This window comes from Ruditapes philippinarum, unplaced genomic scaffold (genome assembly GCF_026571515.1).
Source record: "Ruditapes philippinarum isolate M1 unplaced genomic scaffold, ASM2657151v2 ctg3_1_1_1_1, whole genome shotgun sequence".
Taxonomy (NCBI): domain Eukaryota; kingdom Metazoa; phylum Mollusca; class Bivalvia; order Venerida; family Veneridae; genus Ruditapes; species Ruditapes philippinarum.
This window is the reverse complement of record NW_026858508.1, coordinates 378,869-399,247: the sequence shown is the minus strand read 5'-3', so window position 1 is coordinate 399,247 and position 20,379 is coordinate 378,869. Positions and strand designations below refer to the sequence as shown.

General features: G+C 31.9%; 1 protein-coding gene across 7 annotated transcripts in view; it reads right to left on the bottom strand.

Annotated features, from left to right (window-relative positions):
- Positions 1–20,379, bottom strand: part of LOC132753428 (zinc finger MIZ domain-containing protein 1-like) — a 250,516-nt gene that overhangs the window by 76,080 nt on the left and 154,057 nt on the right. For 6 of the 7 annotated variants that reach the window (XM_060743898.1, XM_060743895.1, XM_060743896.1 and 3 more), the window contains one exon: positions 19,126–19,231. In XM_060743898.1, coding sequence (XP_060599881.1) covers positions 19,126–19,231 — 106 coding nt within the window. Of the gene's footprint in view, positions 1–519; positions 707–19,125; positions 19,232–20,379 lie in introns of those variants that run through there. The other variant, XM_060743904.1, reaches the window with a different exon arrangement.

Here is a 20,379-nt window from a genome sequence, read left to right as displayed (position 1 = left end):
TCATATACCAAGTTATCATATACCAAGTAATAAGTTTTAAGATCTTAACAGCCTTCTGTTTAAATATGTCTAAATTTCATTTTATTTTTTGTAAAATCATTAATATAAATACCAAACGTCAACAAAAACATGATACACAAATCAAATTAGCCACCTTTTGTACAGGTTTAGGCGCTTCAGATATATCTAGTATCCTGCAAGTATGAATCTATCTCTCTTTGATGTTCTCAATTCTCGGCTTTATGCACGCCTAATTTAACAATCAATAAATCACTGTTTTATAAATTTAACTCATCAACTACATGCCTCCTTAACCAAATCCGTTAATAAAGCCATTATACAAGTCAACATTTACACAAAGTTCTGAAAACATATGAAACGACCGCTTTACACGGGACACCATATCACTGGCTTCTTAAACACTATAAAATACCTGCGTGTTTATCAATGATCCGTCAGATTATACATGATTAACACCAATTGTTTACATTGCAAAAGTTTGCTTAAAATAAGGCTTACCTTAACTGTCATTCCAAGGAATAGCTACATGCACTATTGTACACACTTGCGCACAGCAAAATGCAAAAGTTTTAATTTAAACTTGTTAATTTATCGCTACAGAAGTCACACAAAGATTATAACGTGTCTTTTCCCACTTAGCATTAAAAGCGTTTACCATGATCAGTTGATACACACAGATCAGACACAATAGCGGCTCCGGTAATGAATATTCATTTCCCCGTTAGGCCCCGGACAAAGCATATTCTGTGTACTGAGGTGTGTAACGCAGTTAATCTCTTAGCAGACGATAAAGAATGACGATTTTCTCTCTCCCGGCATTTGTTTAAGGACTGATATATAATGATTAGGTCATTGACAAAGTATTATGATTAGCTGATGTTTTTATGCCCGCCGAGAGTGCCAATGTATTTATTTATTAAACAATAAGCTTAACAAAGACCACCATTGCTTCTCAACAATTCCTAATTTGATAAATGAGGGAAAGTTTTTCGCTTGGAAAAGAATACTTTTGTCCACAAAATATGCAAATAATGGATGTATTAAAAAATGATATTCCAATTATAAAAACAATCATAAAGCAAATTTTAAAGGGTCACAACTCGAGGATGAACTATTGGTAATCGAAAGGTGATCGGAACCGCTCCCGGAGCACCTCACCGATACCCTTGTATGGGGTTTCTTCAGAGCTACTGCCACCACAAGTAAAATTTGGAAGCCAAAGAGCCAACTGAGCCGAGAATATTTTTTCCCACTTTTTATCACTTTCAGATGACCTTTCCTACGTTTTGTTCTTTATTTTTAAAAAGCGCATCTAAGTAAAACTGAATTATATACCATTTAAGATTTTGTTAACAATCAGGCAGTAAATTCGGTAATTCTTTGTATTTATCCACTGTAATAAACGTTCAATTACATGAAAAGTAAATGATAAATTAAGCTTTTGCCTCTATTACCTTCATTAATCAACTTGTCCCTTGTTTTTTTCGTCTACCCCTTTTCCCTTGTTCTTATTTCTTTAATTTTGTTCTTATTTCTTTAATTTACCCCGCCCCCCCCCTTCCCCGGGTCTCCTGTCCCCTTCCCCTTTGTGGGCCTATTGTTCAGTCTATTTGTTTTCTTTGAATTCCTTGTTAGTTACCAATTATTTCCTATTATTCTATCATTTATTTGTTTTCTTAGAATTTCTTATCAGTTACATATCATTTATCATTTTAGTGATAAGCCTGTCCGTGCTCTGCCTAGTGCCCTGTCCTGTTTTTTGTTTGTGGTCTGCCTGGGCTCCTTGCCACTGGTTCTTGTTGCTGGGTCATGTGGGCGTCGCGTTCATTGCACGCCGCCTTTCATTGTTGATCTTGTTTATCATATTTTCTAATTTGATATATTATGGACTCTTAACTTTATTAATTGATGCTTAATTAACTTGAAATATATGGTTTTATTGTTCTGATTGTAAAGTTCAAAATCGTGCAAAATTTAAGCAACCCAGACGCCGACGCCACACCAACGCTTTAAAACTGTTACCAGCATTGTCTTTTTTCAAGCCGACTCGATTACACGAACTTTACATTAATAAATGTCAGCGCTACTATTTTATTTTGCTCCCACAAAACAATATATCAACTGCTCAAGATTGCTTAACAACGTTTTAAATTCTGTTACTCCTACATGTGGAATTAAAATAGGAAACAAAAATATTGGCCAAGGCTGAATTACAAGAGCGTACCTATTAAACATCGATGACGCAACAAATGTGGTTGCTAGCAATACTCCTACAATTTATTGGCTCATTTTCTAATGAAATATTTAAAATGGTTCGAAACGACGCTTTTAAAATTAATGTTTCTAAAAATCATTATCAAATCACAATACACAAATCAAAATACATACTTTAAGGTAATATTTTATTAAATATAAGAATTAAAAAAAAGAAGCAAATGTTGTTGTTTTTAATGGAAGGGGGATTTATTGTGTAAGTATGAGTGTGTGACGTTGTCCCTCTTCTGTATTTCGTATCATTTGCATAATTGAACATGTTTTTATCTGGCACATTTTCAACATCGATTTAAATTGGTCAATTATTACGTTTAAAATTTAAAAAATAAACCCCTTCTGCAAACATGCGTTATCAAAGAAGGCAATTATGTAGTAGTCTACGGACATTTGTAGCTTACCTCCATTTCATTACTGAAGAGTCATGGTATTTGGGAGAAGATGAGTCCAAGCTCTAATCAAAACTGTGGTTTGTCCCTGTACAAGGGTAACTACTATCGGCAACTTAAGAATCACTTTTACGCAACGTCAGAAGTCGCGCTTCAATTGTCCAGTTTATAACGTATGTTCCAACCAAGAAAATGGCCAATCTCCTACGCAGTGATCTCCCCTTATCAGTACAATCTATAAATGGAGGTAATCACTGTGAGGAGTTTGGAAAATGGCAAGCACCAAAGATAACGTAATTTTTTTAGTGCACGTCACGCGAAGAAAAGGCTGAACATACAACGTTGAAACGCAATAGACGTATCTGTGAAGGGTTCAAGTCAGTCTTCTAAAAGAATGTTTTGCTATCCATTACATTGGAAATGGTCACTGCACCAAAGAAACGTCCGAAATGATACAAAACTAGAAATGTGTCCATAGGACACTGGTGCCCCCACACTACACTGTTTTGTCAATCTTATGACTTTAGGTCAAATATTTTTTAAGTTAAAAAATTAAAAATCGTTTACTAAGTCCAGGACAAGAACTTTACAAATACTGAATAAATCCACAAGCAAACCTCAAGGTGCATAAGTACATGGCTGACCAACATTCTTGTAAAATTTCAGACCTACAGGACAAATATTTTTTAAGTTATGCATGAACAAGTTGAAAACTGCAAATTTATACTAAGTCAAGGGCAATAACTCTAACAAAAACTGAAAAAATCCACATGCAAAACCCCAGGTGCATAGCTTTACAGTGATGTTGATCATTATTCCTGTAAATTTGGTTGATTCTAACTCAAGCACTCGAGGAACAAATAACACAACATAATGGAACGGTTTTCACTAAGTCAAGGGCAATAAATCTGACAAAACAGAATAAATCCACAAGTGAAACCCTAGGTGCACAACTTCACATGCTGAGCAACATTCCTGTAAAGTTTCATGACACTAGATCAAATACTTGTGCGACACAAGTTGAACATCGTAAATTTTTACGAAGTCAAGGGCAATAACTAAAAATACTAAACATATCCACATGAAAATACCCAGGTGCACTTCTACACATGCTGATCAACATTCCTGTAAACTTTCATGACTCTAGGTCAAATACTTTTTGAGCTACATGTGACACAAGTTGAAAATTGCAAATATTTACTAAGTCAGGGGCAATAACTCTAAAAATACTAAATATATCCACACGAAAATACCCAATTTCTATGAAGTTATACGACTCTAGGTCAATTACGTTTTGAGCTACGTGCGACACAAATGAGAACGGACGGACGGACGGACTGACGGACAAGGTTAAATCTAAATGCCCCCAAAATGGGGGCACAAAAAGGAGAAAAGTCAAGCAAAGGATATTGAATGAGTGTTGGTTCAATACTGAATTTATTCGACGAGCTCAATTAATGTAGAAATGGAACTACACACAAAAATTCTATTGGTCACATACCTAAAATAAGAAATGTGTACAGGGAAAAAGTATCACATTCTCATTGACGCGCATATAGTATAATGCTAACATTTAGCGCATTTTTACGCTGTGGTATAACGCAAATGACGTCACGTTTAAATATTTGCCGTGCAATACGTTTTTACGGAGTCGTAAAAGCGGCACATGCATATGATAATAAGATACGTTTTCTTTACAGATAAAAGTAAGAGCAATTTCATTTAGAAGGGACATGTACTGTGCCGTGTTCAACTGTTGACGGCAACAAACTAAAATTAACGTTTTGTGATGCCGCTTTAACAAAGCTTGAATCTGAAAACGTGGTAAAATGTATTCAAGCCTCGGTGAGCTCTACCAATCGACCTGAAACCATAGCAAAGGGTAAATATCACAATATATTAGTAAAAGAACAAAGGTGTTTCTAGAAACGGCAAAATTGGGAAAAAATAATCCCTAAAGAAAGTCCAAAACTGTTGCAGGCTGGGTTTGATTAAGCCTGTTCATGGACGGTACGTTTGGGAAGAAAATGAATGCTAATCTGAAACACTTACGGGAGAACAAAAATTGGTCAGATTAAAGAGGGAGATCAATTTTATTAAATAAATCCAGGGCAATTATGACAGGAAAATACAAAGTACATTGTATTTAAAATATCTCTATGTTAAACAAATCTAAATCGATTAATTATTATAAGAGCTATATTGTCGGCTGCTACCGGATTTCCATCTAAACGTTATAATCAATAGCCAGCGTCCCGAGATACCATATATATACTTCTTGTCAAAGCAAGCAACGTTAATACACTTTTCTTTATTGACAACAAAAAGGTTGTTATTCGTTTGATTTGACAATATGAACAATTGTGTTTGATTTCATTGGGGTAAACTATTGTCATTTTGATTAAATACGTACTAATTCAATATATGTTGCACAAACAAAAATACACATACCTGTCATGAATTTCAATGCATGCCATTTCGTGCCTGTCTTACCATTATACCATAAAAGAATTGCCTCAAACATAGAAATAAAGTTTTGTAATGTAGTTGGTTGCGAAAGATAAATGCGAGACAAAAATGTAAATAGAATAAGTGTGAACTATATGTTCTTCATTTGGCAAAGGATATTAAGTCCAAAGCTGAAGTAAGAAGATAGCCGAATAAAGTAAAGATTACTGTGATGTTTCTTTACTTTGACAAATGTGTGTTCCATTATATAGACAATATCCAAAATGTTCTGTATTTTAATAACATGGTAATAGGATTGATAATTATATTTTTAAGATGCCGCAATACATATATAATTACATGTATATCAAAAACAATATTATGTTCTTTAAATTCTAGTTTGGACAATATTTTGTAAATAATTTTTATATTCTTTGTCAATCTCGGCGCATGGAATGTTCTTTTTGGATGGAAGTGTAGAATTTCGAGACCAGACGGTCTTAGATTTCAAGCAAAAAAAACGAGGAAAAGATAAGTTGATAAGGTAACGATTAAAGGTCGAAAATATATGTTTTGCTAAATAATAGACGGATTAATTCATTACTTGTGTCAGTAATAATAAAATCTTACACTCACTTCGAAAGCAAGAAACGCGTTTTTTTCGGATCATAAATGATCGGAAATCAGTAGCTTAACCGCTGTCGCAATATAATGACTTCTTTCTGCAAGACAAATAATTCCAAATAATTATAAAAGTGAACCGGGACTTGTATTTGCAAATTCATATGAATAGCAAACGCATTATGGAGCATTCGTTAAGTTAGTTTAATTAGTTTTTCACATCTGTATATTTTATAACTGTATAACTTTCCTTAACTTCCTGAGCGCCATTTACAGATTTTACAATTGGTAGGAAAATTGTTACTCTTACTTTCATTTCATTTTTGAACAAGTGGAAAATTATGATTACCTTGCCGATTAGTGCCTGACCTAACCCAGAAAGAACAATATTTGAGAAAGAGTTGTTTCTAGAACTTAGCCAAAATTTTAATTGAACTATATATTATCTAACCATCTTTGAATTTAGACATACTAAATTAATAAATTACAAGACATCTTCTTACAACAATCACGATTAAGGAAAATTGAACATGGTCTTTTATAAACCTCACCAGGAAATCACATTTAAAATTCATACGTCTATGGTCTCCTCAAGATCATCAAATTCATCTCCTAAACTGGCTATTCAATTACCAGCCTGTTGGTTGTCAACCAAGTTGAAGTAGTAAACACTTTAATTTTAAATATCGCTGTATATTTTTGAACAAAGCATTTAACAGTGGTCATAAGTCGGACAACGGACACCTAGCTCTTTATGTGGCAGCGATAGAGCGTAGATTAACAATTGATTTTTGTCGGATTGGTGACTGCTAGTTTTCTCTTGTTTGAATAAGACCCTCAGGCCATAAATCTGTGGTCATTTGGCGACCTCAATTTGCTCTAAATGCGAAGCGAACAAACCATTATCATCACATGTCGTTTGACGTACATTTATTTGCACAGAGCTGGTGTGTTAATAAACAGATATGGTCATAAACTAGCATGATACTATTAATAATGTAAACATAGTCTGTTTCCCTATAATATATCTATTGTGTTTTATGTTTGCATTGCAGGAATTGTGCCAATGGTTAATTTAATGGGCAGAAACCAGTATTTGTCAAGTTCAATACCTACATTTGAGGACATCTTGTTAAAAATGTTTAATAAACGTTGATGCAATGTACATTATGATGATGCTCAGATCTATAATGTATACATGTAGTTAAGATATAAAACCAATTTTATGCCACTTAAACGTGCAGGTAAAAATAAACATTCATATAACAAATGTTCATTGATATTTAAAATATTACTATTTGCAGAAACATTAAACAATTACCGTTTTTATGAAATAAATAATGTATACTAACAGACTGAGCAAATCATTTCAATATCAAATACAGGTTAGTTCCCTTTCTCCAGTGAAACAAGCTTTCAAATAACCAATATGACAAAGATCCATATATTTTGATCACACACATACAAGAATCGATTCATTAAGGAAGAAAAATTAACTAGTTTTGACATAATTTCATATTGAAATGATTTTGATCTGATGCTTCAAATGTAAAATAGAAGTCATTCTTTCATAAAATTAATGAAGTCGAGCACTTCATATACCCTATTCATAGTAATAGTAGGCGCAGAGCTATATTTAATAAAAGTCTCTGGTAGGTGTAACTTACCACCCACAAATATGTCATGTACTGGTCGCGGAAATAAGAACTACGTATAAAAGTATAACTTTTAAGAAAGTACATTAAAGATAACCAAGATTAGAAAAATAAATGCATAGAAAATTCGTTGAAACCCACTTAATTCTTAATTGAAATACACTGGTACCATTTCATAAATATCTAAGATAAAGAGGACAGTTCTTAGTCTCTTTTGACGATTTTATTTACGTAAAGTTTACTTTATAAAATCACAAATGTACATCTTTAAAATATCAATATGATGAAAGTCAACAAATGTACGTTTAAACATGTTTAGCTCTGTCGGACCAAAAATTGTAAAAAAAAGAAAAGAAAAGAAAACAACATTTAAATAGACATTCAAATTTAATGTTTTCGACGTCTGGACCTCGACTGAATTCCTAAAAACAGGACAATCATAACAATCTGATTTCCACAACCTAAACATATTGTGTGACAAGAAGTGCAAATAAATCAACCTTTCTTTTTAAAAGAATTTATTTTAGTTTGATTGTCTAGGAAGCTATAAAATTACTACGTCCCTTGAACCAACCAACCAGTACCAAGCAATGAGTATAAAATTTCTTGTTAAAGAAAATAACTGCTAGCACCTGACGGGGTTTGAACCGACTCGGCAAGCAATCCTTAGATTTCTCATCATATGCGTTAACCACTCAGCCTTGCCGCTTTTGTTTTCAATAAGATAATTCTATGAATAAATAGTTTATGAAATTGTCACGCTTCTATTTGTGACATCTACAAGATTGAACGTTCCCTATGTTTCTACATCAAATAATAATCAGAACTTTCGCCCCTACAAAGAATGTTTGTCTCGTATTAGACCCATGTAAATGGAGTGAATCGAGCTTGTTGATTTATGGGAATCGTCGTCTAACAGAGACACTGCTCCAAGCACTTAATCAATATTAACAAATAATATATGGCACCGAAAGCTATATTAGATTTTGATTTTCTCCTAATCACTTTATCTTTTCCTTATATTACTGCTGTTTGTGGACAGAGTGTTTCATTAGGACTTGATGGAAGATCGGTAATTATCGTTCATGATTTTCATCTCCAGTGCCAGTTTAGGAAGTGGTTAGATAAATGCGTAACTTGCCAATTGATTAGATTTTTTACGACGCGTTTTCCGAACAATATGAAATCACTTGGGAGTTTCAAGTATGACACTCCTCTAACGAAAACGCGTATAAAAGGCAAAACATACTATCACTGCATGCAATAATAAACTGAGAAACCAGAAACAAGCAAAACAATCAAAATATGTTCTCCAGGATAAAAAATAAAGGTTACCATTAAATGCAACTAGTTTCGAATTCACTTCCAGCTTTGCACAATGCATTTGTATCGTTTAAAGCTACTGAAAATGCCATTTGTAAATTGCAAACGCACATGTAAAGTCGAAAATGATTACTTTCAGGAAATAACTACATTTATAATGTAAATGATTAAGATATCACCTTGTATGGTCGAATATGACTACTTCCGGAAGTTAAGTAACTACAACGTTAACCTTGTATGGACGAGTATAATTGCTTCCAGAAGATAACTTCAATATACTGTTCAAGAGTACACCTTGTATGGACGAAATGAAAATAACAATAATGTAAATCCTCAAGAGTACAAGCTTGCATGGCCGAAAACAATTGCTTCCGGACGACAACTTCAATGTTAACGCTCAAGAGTACAACTTTTATGGTCGAATATGATTGCTTATGGAAGATAACAGATACATGATTCTTTATTTGAGAGTTACAAGAAACGTTCGGGTTTTTTAAATCGAAATATATCTGTCATTTATCCGAATCGCTTTGCATCGACATTCAAGCAAAGGACAACCACACACATAAAACCAACAAAAGAAGAAGACGAAGAAAAAACACAAAACAACAAACATTATCAACCAACCAACCAAAACAAAGCAAACAATACTTATACACAAAACATCACTGTCTTATTTGCACTAAAACAAGTAGACGTATGTAATGATCACCATGCTTTTCTACTTATATTAGAGTCTGCACAAATGTTCTGAACAAGTGCTAACTAAGCAAAACGACCCATCTCAATACTGTTACAGTCAACTGATATAGATTCTTTGTTGAATTTGTTCATTTAATAGATTTCCCAATAGAGTAGCTCTGGTTGTTCTATTTGACAGGTTTCCATGAAATAGACCATCCTTATACTTAATTTGCATCAGAACACGTAATCGGTATTTCTGGGAAATGATATGTTATCTGCCCTAACAGAATATATCATGTTCAGAAAAATTGTCATTTTATTGAACATTATTATAACATTTCCAAAATGATACTTCTACAAAAAATTGTCCTGTCGAAAATTGACAATACATGAACAATTATAACATGATCGAGTCGACGATAAAATAAGACAGTGAGGCAAATGCTGTTCAGAATATTATCTAATTCTTAAAAAAAGGTGCAAGATAAAAAATATTTTTACCTTGGTTAAATTTATGTTCTGCTTACACCGCTTTCAAAAATAACAGAACAAACACAGTTTCTATTATTATTATTATTATTCAATTGCCCAATGCAAACGAAACCTTTAGGCGGCGAGATTTTTAACGTACAAAGCGAGCAAATTAACACTGATAATATTCTTATTTTTTAGCTACATGACAACTGTAATACAACAATGTCACATCCCGTCTATTTATGGAGATCCTTTTCATTTAATTATCTGAGAACAGTAATTACAGGAACCGTTACAATGGCTTGTTTAGCAAAACTAAGAGCAAGTTCTCCGTGTCTCTGTCAAGTTATAATTGGTGCCAATGAGTAATCATTGTATCCTGACAGGAAATACTATTGTTGTTTGCTTCAAGCCATCTGTTTAACTGTTTCGCAGGCCCATCATTTACAGTTAAACTATATAAAAACAATATCCTGATGCAAGTGTTGTAAGACGATGATTGCAAGGATTTTTTACGGAATGTTTTGCTGTACACATTTTACTACATCAAAATTCCTTTTTTATAAAATTGAATACGTAGAAAAACGTTATATTTAACAGGACTTCATTAACAATACGTTTTTTTATACACACATACCAATACAGAAAAGCACGAGAATAAATTTCTTAAACATTTAGGGAACGAAAATACCCGTATATACACGAGTAATTGATTTTGTTTCATTCTCACCATTTTCTTTTAAATCTTTAAAAGTACTTATTGATATCATAACATGGAATTGATATATCCAAATCACTTGATTTGAAACTTTAAAGTAATACATACATGAAAAATAAAGAATTTGATGCTTTTCCTTTATTATAGAAGACAAAAAGTCAACAAAATTGAGTACTGTCGAGAAAAGTAGCTACATATGATGACATTTTAACATCATTATCTTTTATTTAAAGTATGTTTCTGAGAACAACAATTTTAGGATTCAATTCTAGTGAAGCATGTTTATTTATGCTCAAATTATTTTGAATCCAACTTTGATGCTTTTTAAGTGCAATGCTAATTGTGAAATATACTTAAATGCCGTTAATAAAATTGAATGTGCATAACTTCATCATTAGATTACATATTCTTGACAAGAAAAATATATATTAGTATTTTAAAGGTATTTTTCCATTTAATATTCCTATTATATAGTTACAACGGTCCATAACTCAATATCTCACTGTTAGAGTGTTTTGTTGCTTGTAGCATCAACACTGTAAATTGTTAGATTGTGATAGTATTTGATGAATATCATTTAATTTCATTGTATTTTTATTGCACATTCATGTTAATTTTAATAATACAAATGTACTACCACATAATTTTAAAATATGGCAGGAAAATGGAAATTTTCTTTAAAAATGATTTTTTTTAACTTACAAAGGGTCATAACTCAAAAACCATCAGTAGATTATTTTGATTCTAAGAAATGGATCAGACGGACGGACTAACTGATATACCACGCAATGTCGATACATTTCCATCCAAACGGAGAGGGATAATAAAACAATTCTGAATGGTTGATGAAAATGCTCAAAAATGAGACAACGAAACATATATTTATGTGAAGAACGGTTGTGTTCTATAGAAAGTCTTTCGGTATTAAGAACATCTGTATGTCTGTTCAAGAATTTCTTTCAAAGACTTTTAAAGATGCACACTTATTATGCAGTATTGTTTTCAAAGGAGTTTTACATATTGTGTTCTTCAAAGAGAGAAGTAGAACTAAATTTATTCAAAGTTATCTCTAAATTTCCAATGTTCTCCTTGTGTCAATTCCTTTGCAAACTATTCCAATTTTTGCTGCAAGCTTTCACACGTCGATATCTACCCTCCCTACATTGTTGGTTGGGGTCTTCGTCGCACCATCACTGTAAAGGTAATATGGCGACTTTCCAGCTTTACTGAAGGCAGAAGACTACAGGTACCAGTCCCTGCATTATTTCAGGCACGAATTTGCGACTGAGTAGAACCACCGACGTTCCTGGAGCTAGATAGATAGCTTCGTCACATAAAAGTAGCCATATCTGCAACACAATACCACAATAAAGCCTACTAATATTTCTCATCGGGAAATTTGGACAGTAGAAAAACTATACCGCTTCATCAAGACAATTAAGTACTGGGACTACAAGTCTTGGTGACCTCACGGATGCTCTTTCCGTGCTCGTAACATTATGATCAATATTTGACTTTCGTGAACTGATGCTGCCGCATTTTTCTCCTTAAATTTAGGGGAATCACGATCTTAAGTAACATAAAGCTTTTCCCTTTGTCGATGTCAGTGGGCGGGTTAACCTTTTGTAAAGATTAAGCTTTAGATAAACAAATATATTATCACTGGACAACGTGTGTACACAGAGTCATTGATCAAGTAGAATACTGCCATAAGTTGCTCTCAGAATTTATTTAGTTACGGCATTGTCTGTTTTAAGCCCACGATGTGATGAATATTAAGCGACGGCGTTTCCATCATAGAGTTCCTATCTCAATCAATTGTATTATACGATCCGATCCGTTAATGTTCATCGTCATTTAGGAGTTCATTTCTATTATGAGTTTTGTCGCTCCTAAGTATTGATATTTCTTGATAAATCGCGCTACAGTATAAATTTCTATATTTGATACGCGGTTAATTATATAAAAGAGTGGTTATTGTCATTTTGTTAAAAATGTTACAAGACATGGTTACAGGAGTGTCAATCTCAGATACAAAATACTTTTATAATTGGCCTTTATAAATGCCAACTGTTTTCAACTTGTTTGTAGGCGTAAATCAATAACTCCCAAATAAGGTACGACTTCAGCTAAATAGTTGTTAAAAATGTCATTTCGTTGACATTTAAATAATTTTCTTTAGATTTTGTATGATTAAAACAGAAATATCAAAGTTAATGTAACTAATATTCGTGCAGGAGCAACTATTAAATCTGTCCATGTGATATACTGATTTTTGTTAGATTACAATTAAGGCAATTAGTGTCAGTAATAATATTTCATTTAATCTAATAAATTTCAAGTAAGCCAAATAAAGTGACTTTCCAAATGCAGTCATTCTATTTTAATGTTTAACTTTTCAGACGGTAAGTAAAAATTCTTTTGTTACATAACTGTGAAATGTTTATGCACAAATGTACCTTACATTGTCAAAATAAGCCAGCACGTTTTCAACCAAAAAACTCCAAACGTTTCTTCAACGAAGAAAGCGAGCTAAAATACCCATATCTTAATTACGGTGTAATTCAACTTGAAAGCCTCTCGTTGGTCAAGATGCACCGTAGATAGATGGCGAAACATTCCTTATTCCTAGAGCTTTGAGTTTTGAAAATGGTTTCTTAGAAATAATAAGAAAGTTTATGAAAACTGATAATTTTCTAAGACATATCATAATCAAGAATAACATCGGGGAAAAAACACACACACAAAAACAAGAGTGCGATATGCATAATTGCCAATCTTTCTTTTGAATGTTTCTGCCATAATAACAATGCAATTCTTTAATGACTATACATCAGAGTTCAAGTATATGGCTGATGTGATTATACCTCTTAAAATTTACTTAGTTTATTTCATACATTTTGGTAAAGTTAAATGACCTAGATGTGTGAATGGGATAATAAAACACATATACTATGTATTCAATATAATTCTACAAAAGTATTTCTGTAAAAGTTCAAAAGAACCTAAATGGGCGCATTTGTTTTTAGGAATTAGTATCTGAACAAAAAAGGTTTGATTTTTCATTTTAGTCATTTGCGTGTTTAGACGGACTTGATTTATGTACCTTCAGGCCTGAATTTTTCTCTAATGGAGTAAAAATGACATCAAGGTAGTTTTTTATGAAAGTTTTTTTTCTCTTCACTAGCATAATTTGCATTTTAAATTCAATTCAATTCAATTCTTCGGAATCTTGAAAATATAATTCATTTTTATGGATCAGCTTTTTTCCCACGCAATAGAATAATTCCAAACGGTTTCAAAATGTTTTAGTGCATTTGTATGTTCTTGTTTCTCACTTCTTCTAGATGGATGGCTTTTCCAAGGCTAAGTCTGTCGTCAATATTATAAAACATTACTGAAATATTTAGACTATTTCAAACGTTGCGTATGTTGTTTTGTAATAGCAAATATATTTATTGTGATGTAAATAATCCACCGAAAAATGTGATTATAGTATTGGATATGATTATTTATAAACAAGTGATTGTTTGATGCTTTCTTTATCTGGCATACAATCTTCACAATGTCGTTTCATATCAATTATTTTAAGAAGGTGCAGTTGATCAATCCCTTTTATTAGGCTAAAAACTGTTTTATCCTGAATTTTCGCTTCTTGCAGACAGACCCATGTACTTCTTAAACTTTAATGACAGTTTTGAAATCCAATATTTTCAATTACCGTCTCCTACAAAACATCAGGTCATGCCTACAATGAAATAAGATGTTAAAATTTGTCCCGTGCAACACACATTATCTGAACTTTATGCTATTGTTTCGTTTTCTCATTTGCAAACTGTTCGATATTATCTCCGAATAGTGTTAGAAATGCAACCGTTAAATCAACAGAATCATAAAATAGTCAAATGTTTATTTTCCATGTGTATTTAACCTTCAATTAAAAGAAGACATGTTTTAGAAATTTCAAAATTCAAATTTTGCCAACTATTTTCATTGAAGCATTTTATATTGAATGAATTCAACAGGGACACAAAACAGCCTATGTTCAGTATGTGACCATTTTCAGAATTTCATTATTTCAAATGCAAATTAAATTATAGCACTAGCTATTAAATGATTAACTTTTAACTATTTCAATTTGCAGTACGAAATGATAATGCAGTTTACTACCTCTTCAAAGCGAAATGTTGTACTCGGTAATTATAAGATAAGGAGATCAAAAATTATCATTTTAGAATAAACTGGTAAATGCTTATGTTAATTCATCAAACTATTTGACCATACTAGATGTTCTGTTGTCATATACCCAAAGGAAAAAAGAATCAAAACAAAGAAATATTTTTTCTCTATTTTGTATGTTGAAAGATGATAGATTAGAAAAGGATCTGGATTCTTCAGGACAGACATCGTTGTATAACATTTACCTTTTAAAGCTGACTACATCATGGTTTTGAGATTGGTTGTCTTCAGTATCTGTTTTTGTTATTAAAAAAGAATATGAAGAAAGAACAAAGTACGTATAAGGCATTGCAAGGTGATACGTCAAAATCCTTCGGGTTTGCTTTCTCTGTAGACAGTTTCTTTTATCAGACGTTTGCAACAAATAGAAACTTAAAACAATGTACCTCAGACATTATAATTTATTTTTTTCCACTTACATTGTATTTTATTATATTCTATATATGAACATATTCAACTATCTTGTATTGTTGTAAAGAACATGAGCTTGCAAGTACGTTTGTTATTGCTGGAGACAGAAACAGTAGACTAAATGTATTTTACTGCATTTATTAACAAACCACAATATATAATTTACTGAAGGCGAGACAAATGAATAAAATAATATATTGTTGCATTTGAGATATTTAAAGGATTAATGTATTAGTCTCACACATTATATACATACTGAAGACAAATAAAGCCTAGGAAATATGAGCCTTTACAAACATAAAACATCTCCAGGTAATTTGAACATATATCTAGAAGCAAACGTATCAAGAATGAATTTACTGCCATGCACTGTAACAACAACAAACAACAAAATAAAAATAAGCGAAATATATATAACTACAATTTAATGAAAATAAAAGTGCAACAACATTACGTATTTTATATCTTAAAATTTATTGATGCGTTCTGCTAAATAGCTTTATCAGATTTGATTTTATTTTTTTTCATTAGATTTTTGTTTTTACAATGTAATGAAAGATGCATAATTATATATACATGTACATCATAGTTTACAAATGGTTTCTATTTCTCGCAAAATATTCTTGATAAGTACTCGTCTCGCAGTGTCGTATAAACATTTTTAAATTTTTTATTTCACCAACGTCATACATTTTTGACTGTTTCTGTCTTAGCTCTGATTTATCATCGAATTTCATGGGTTAAATGTGCATGTCCATTATTACAAGAACTCTTATAAAATATGATGAGGTTAAAATTTAACATCTTCAGGTTGCAATATTACTTGGTTATTTTATAATTTTAAATTCATTCAAAATGATTTGATTTTCATATATCTAGCAATGCAATGACATAAGATTAAGCATATGAAGATTTGCAAGCATATTTCTTACGAGTAATTTCTTCTGTGAAATGTGGGATGGTCGGTTTAGTTAAAAGCAAGGCTTTGTCCATTCATTCCCAAACAAGGGTAAAAAAATAAAGCCAATCTTGATACAGAATGTCCTTTTTTTCAGTGAAAGTCATAACTAAAAAGTGCACGAAGTTAAATCAACATTGGCGACAAAATATTCCCATCAATGTACGTTGCAATTATATCAAGTTTCTTTACCTTCATCTTCTCTGAAGATTAGATCATGTGTAAAGTTTCTTCTGCATCTTAACTGACAGTCTATTATGTTTCTTCTATCTTAATAATTTCAGCGAATGGTAAACCATTCCATATACCACCATCATATGTTTTCTAAACGACCCTTTGTATATAAATTGTTTTGTACCGTCTGCATACTAGACCTTGTAAAATACTCTTTGCAACAAACTATGTTCTGTACTGCTTATACTAACACCAGATAGTACTAGACCAATCGTTTCAATTTATTTAAGACGTTTCCAACTCATTTAGAGTACTGGACAAAAATTCCTTTGCCAGAGAATCACCTTAGCGTTAAAGATTAAGTTAAGGGTTTTCAAGATAAAAAAGCACACTTTACAAACGAATAAAAATAGGTTTTAATGGTATTCGAAAACATGCACAAAAGCATTTTAGAAATATTAAGACATTGATATCGTTCTCACTTATTAGGATCGTTTGTGAATATTGAAATAACAAAGTGAAGCAAGAAAATCGTGCAACAAAGTATAAAACCTCATAACTGGCATGAGTACCTGCTTCATCTATTATTAAAAGAGGTTATTTCATCTTGTACATACATTTTTGCAATGTAGTTAGAATGTTTCCTCACTTATAACTTAAAGAAATGACTTCATTCCTCTACTTTATGACTTAAGCCCGTGCTAGGGTGTGCCCGAGGTCTTCCTCCACCAGTAAAGCTATATATATGTTATGTGTCAACCGATCATCCACATAAATTTGATAAAACAATACACTAAAATAGAGAAAAACAGAATCCCTAAAGAAAGTCCAACACAACAAAACTGAAAATGTTGCAGGCTCGGTTTGATTGAGCCTGTTCATGGACGGTACTGAAAAGTGCAAGTTACCGTACACGCCCCTTAGCACAAAGCACTATCTAGAATGACTTTGTACATAACAATTCAAGCACACATAACCATTCTCCTCATAGTGTTAGATTTATACAATATTTAAATGTGTAAACTGTCTAATATTGTCTAAACTGTAAGCTCTGTAAGACTTCATTTTATTGCCAACTTTATTTCTTATTGTTTTGTCTATCCTTATCTGCCATAGATAGACGTGCACTGCAAATTCTACTGTTTTAATTGCAGTTTAATGGAATAGAAATTGTATTGGGTTGACAAAAAGGCAACTTGGAGGGTAACAAATAAAAAATGTATCAAATGGAAAGTGTGGACAAGTCATTATGAAAGCGTAGGCCTAAGCGTTGATAAGTAAAACAATTAAGTTTAAATCACGTGTTGTCTTTGATTTTTCTATCCTTACATTAGCATATGAATTTCATACCGTAGCAACTGGAATTATCAACCTTAACTTTTAATAAAAGGTCTTGGAAATAATTGCAAATACTAACAACAATTTACTACATAAAATTGATAGCAAACATTCACCAATCAAGTCCGATTTACATCCTTATTATGTACGTACTTTCTACGTCCTATGAATACCTTGTCCATCTACCTAAGTACCTTATCGCAGAGGTATTTAATATAAGTAATCAAAACTTAAAACACTTTGATATTTTTTCAAATAATTGACAAGAATTATCTAATATCGCACAAAAGTATATTAGAAAAATTTAAACTTTTTCGGCAATTAAATTACAACATTAACATAGTTTTAACATTAAACTTTGGCTCTATTTTCATTATCAGGAGAATGTGTATTCTCACAATTAAAGAACTTCAACCTGATATTGTACAAGATTTATTGCTAGCTGTTTCCATTTTCATATTGTATTGTCTGGGATTTCTCAACCACAATAAAACACTAATGCCTTGTTTTCAGTCAATTTTCAGAAACTATATGATGTACATAAATTTCAAATTTGAAACTGTACTTTTATTTACAATGACTGTGATTAGCAGATATGAATTTTGTATGCAATAATATTTGAATTTATGTGTTTTAATTGTCATTAGAGCATTTTAGTTGCTTTAAAGTTCGTGAAGTAATTGTTTTAAAAACATTTTTGTTTGTTCTGTTTGCTTTCTTGTTGAACACTGCATTTCAGAACACTTCTCCTTGGGTTCTTCACATCTAGAGCTTTGGGCTGTTGTCAACACAAGAATTCTTCAATGAAGTGTTCTGCCAATCTATTGAACAGTGTTAACACTAATATTTGCTTTGACTTTTTTCTGCTTTGTTTTTTGTTTCTTGTTTTGATTATTGCTTGTGAGCGTTTTTAATGTTTCTGTCTGTCAATTTTTATGATGCTGGTGGGTGGTGTTTGTATGAGCATTTTGGAGGACTGGGTTTTGCTTTCTTGCTGATGATGACGTTCAATGCAAGAACTTGTTTTTTTTTTAAAGATTTATTGACATTAATGTTAATATAACATCTGAACAAAATAACAGAATTTTTGGTTTCCTAGCTGTTCCTGTAATACTGCAAGTAATTGTTTGTGTACATTTCTTGAAATCTTTAACTAAATGATAAAAATGGGCATGTGCTCGATGCTTGCTTGAGGAAAATTATTTCTTTTATTTATTACTGACATTCACAACAGTGGCAGTGGATGATTGCTGTTTCAAGGTAATTATATAGAAGAGCATTTTGCGAAAAAAGTGACAAACATTAATTCATTTAATTCAAAGTAAGCTAAGAAAAAGCTGTTAAAAATATACATGTTCATCAGAATTTTATTTCAATTTAATCTAACCGGAAATATCTTACCTGAAGATTTTGCAGAGAACTTTTCCCTATTTGCTGCACAAACTGCCAATAACCTGTAACCAAGGTCAAGATCATAGCCAGGCTGAGCTGCCACACGGCTTACAACCTGAAAAGAAAGATTATAAGGTAAAAATGTATTTCACAGGATCGTTGCCTTTGTTACTGATGTACCATTAACAGTTGTTTTATACTAAAACGCTGGTGTGTCAATGTTCTTTAACTATGTTAAATAAGGTCAATGAAACAAGATGTCATGTAAGATTACTTTAAATTCACAAACTGGTAGTCTTGTTAATACAACAGCTTATTTAGATGTAACAGGTATATCACATTTTAAAGCAATTATATCATATACATGTACCAAGTTATTCGCTTTTCAAGTAAATGAGCTGGATATAAATCTCAAAATAATTGTCAATATAACATTTTACTAAATAAAAGACAAAATTCAAGAACTCTTTATTTAAACAAGAACTCTTTATTTAAAAAAAGCCTGTGTAAGATTTTTCAATTTTCGGAAAGGAAACATTTAAGTTTTGAGATGGTATATTTAACACATCTCAGAATAGATAAAAATATTTCAGGGTTTGACTGTACATGGTATGATCATGTTGTTTCAACATCAAAAACAAATCTGCTTACAAGCATTCAATTCTGTTAACACAGCATGAAAAACTTAAGTGACATTTTTTACTGAGCAATTTAGGAAGCTGGCAATTTCAAACTGTTCCCTGCTATCGCTCTTGTAAACGATTTCCCTTCCTAAACCAATTGTGATTCGTAATTAAATTTCAGTTTTCCTGAATGCTATGATATCTGACAACAATAAGCCATATTGTTCGTTCTCCCGTGATCCACATTTAAACAACACTTCCCATTATTGGCTTCTTACCCTATGCAACAGCAACGTTTTAATGTAAAATATTGATTAAAGCAAGGATGTCTCTGTTTTTTTTATTGTATAAACTTTCCAAAAGGAGTCTCCACAAGATCAATCACTTTTCCCTGGCTAAGTTTGAGCAATTGTCATATTTTCTGTAAATAGATTTTGTTTCATGTTATATGAAATATAATATCATAAAAACTGATGTCTTTTATGAATAAAAATTATTGACTTGTTATTTGTAAGGATTTCTCTTCCTCAATATCATAAAGAACACAGACTGACAAGTAGTTTTATTGCTTATGAATTGTATTTTGTCATCATTTTTTTTGCTGAAAAAATTAACCATATGACCATTGTCTCCATTATGT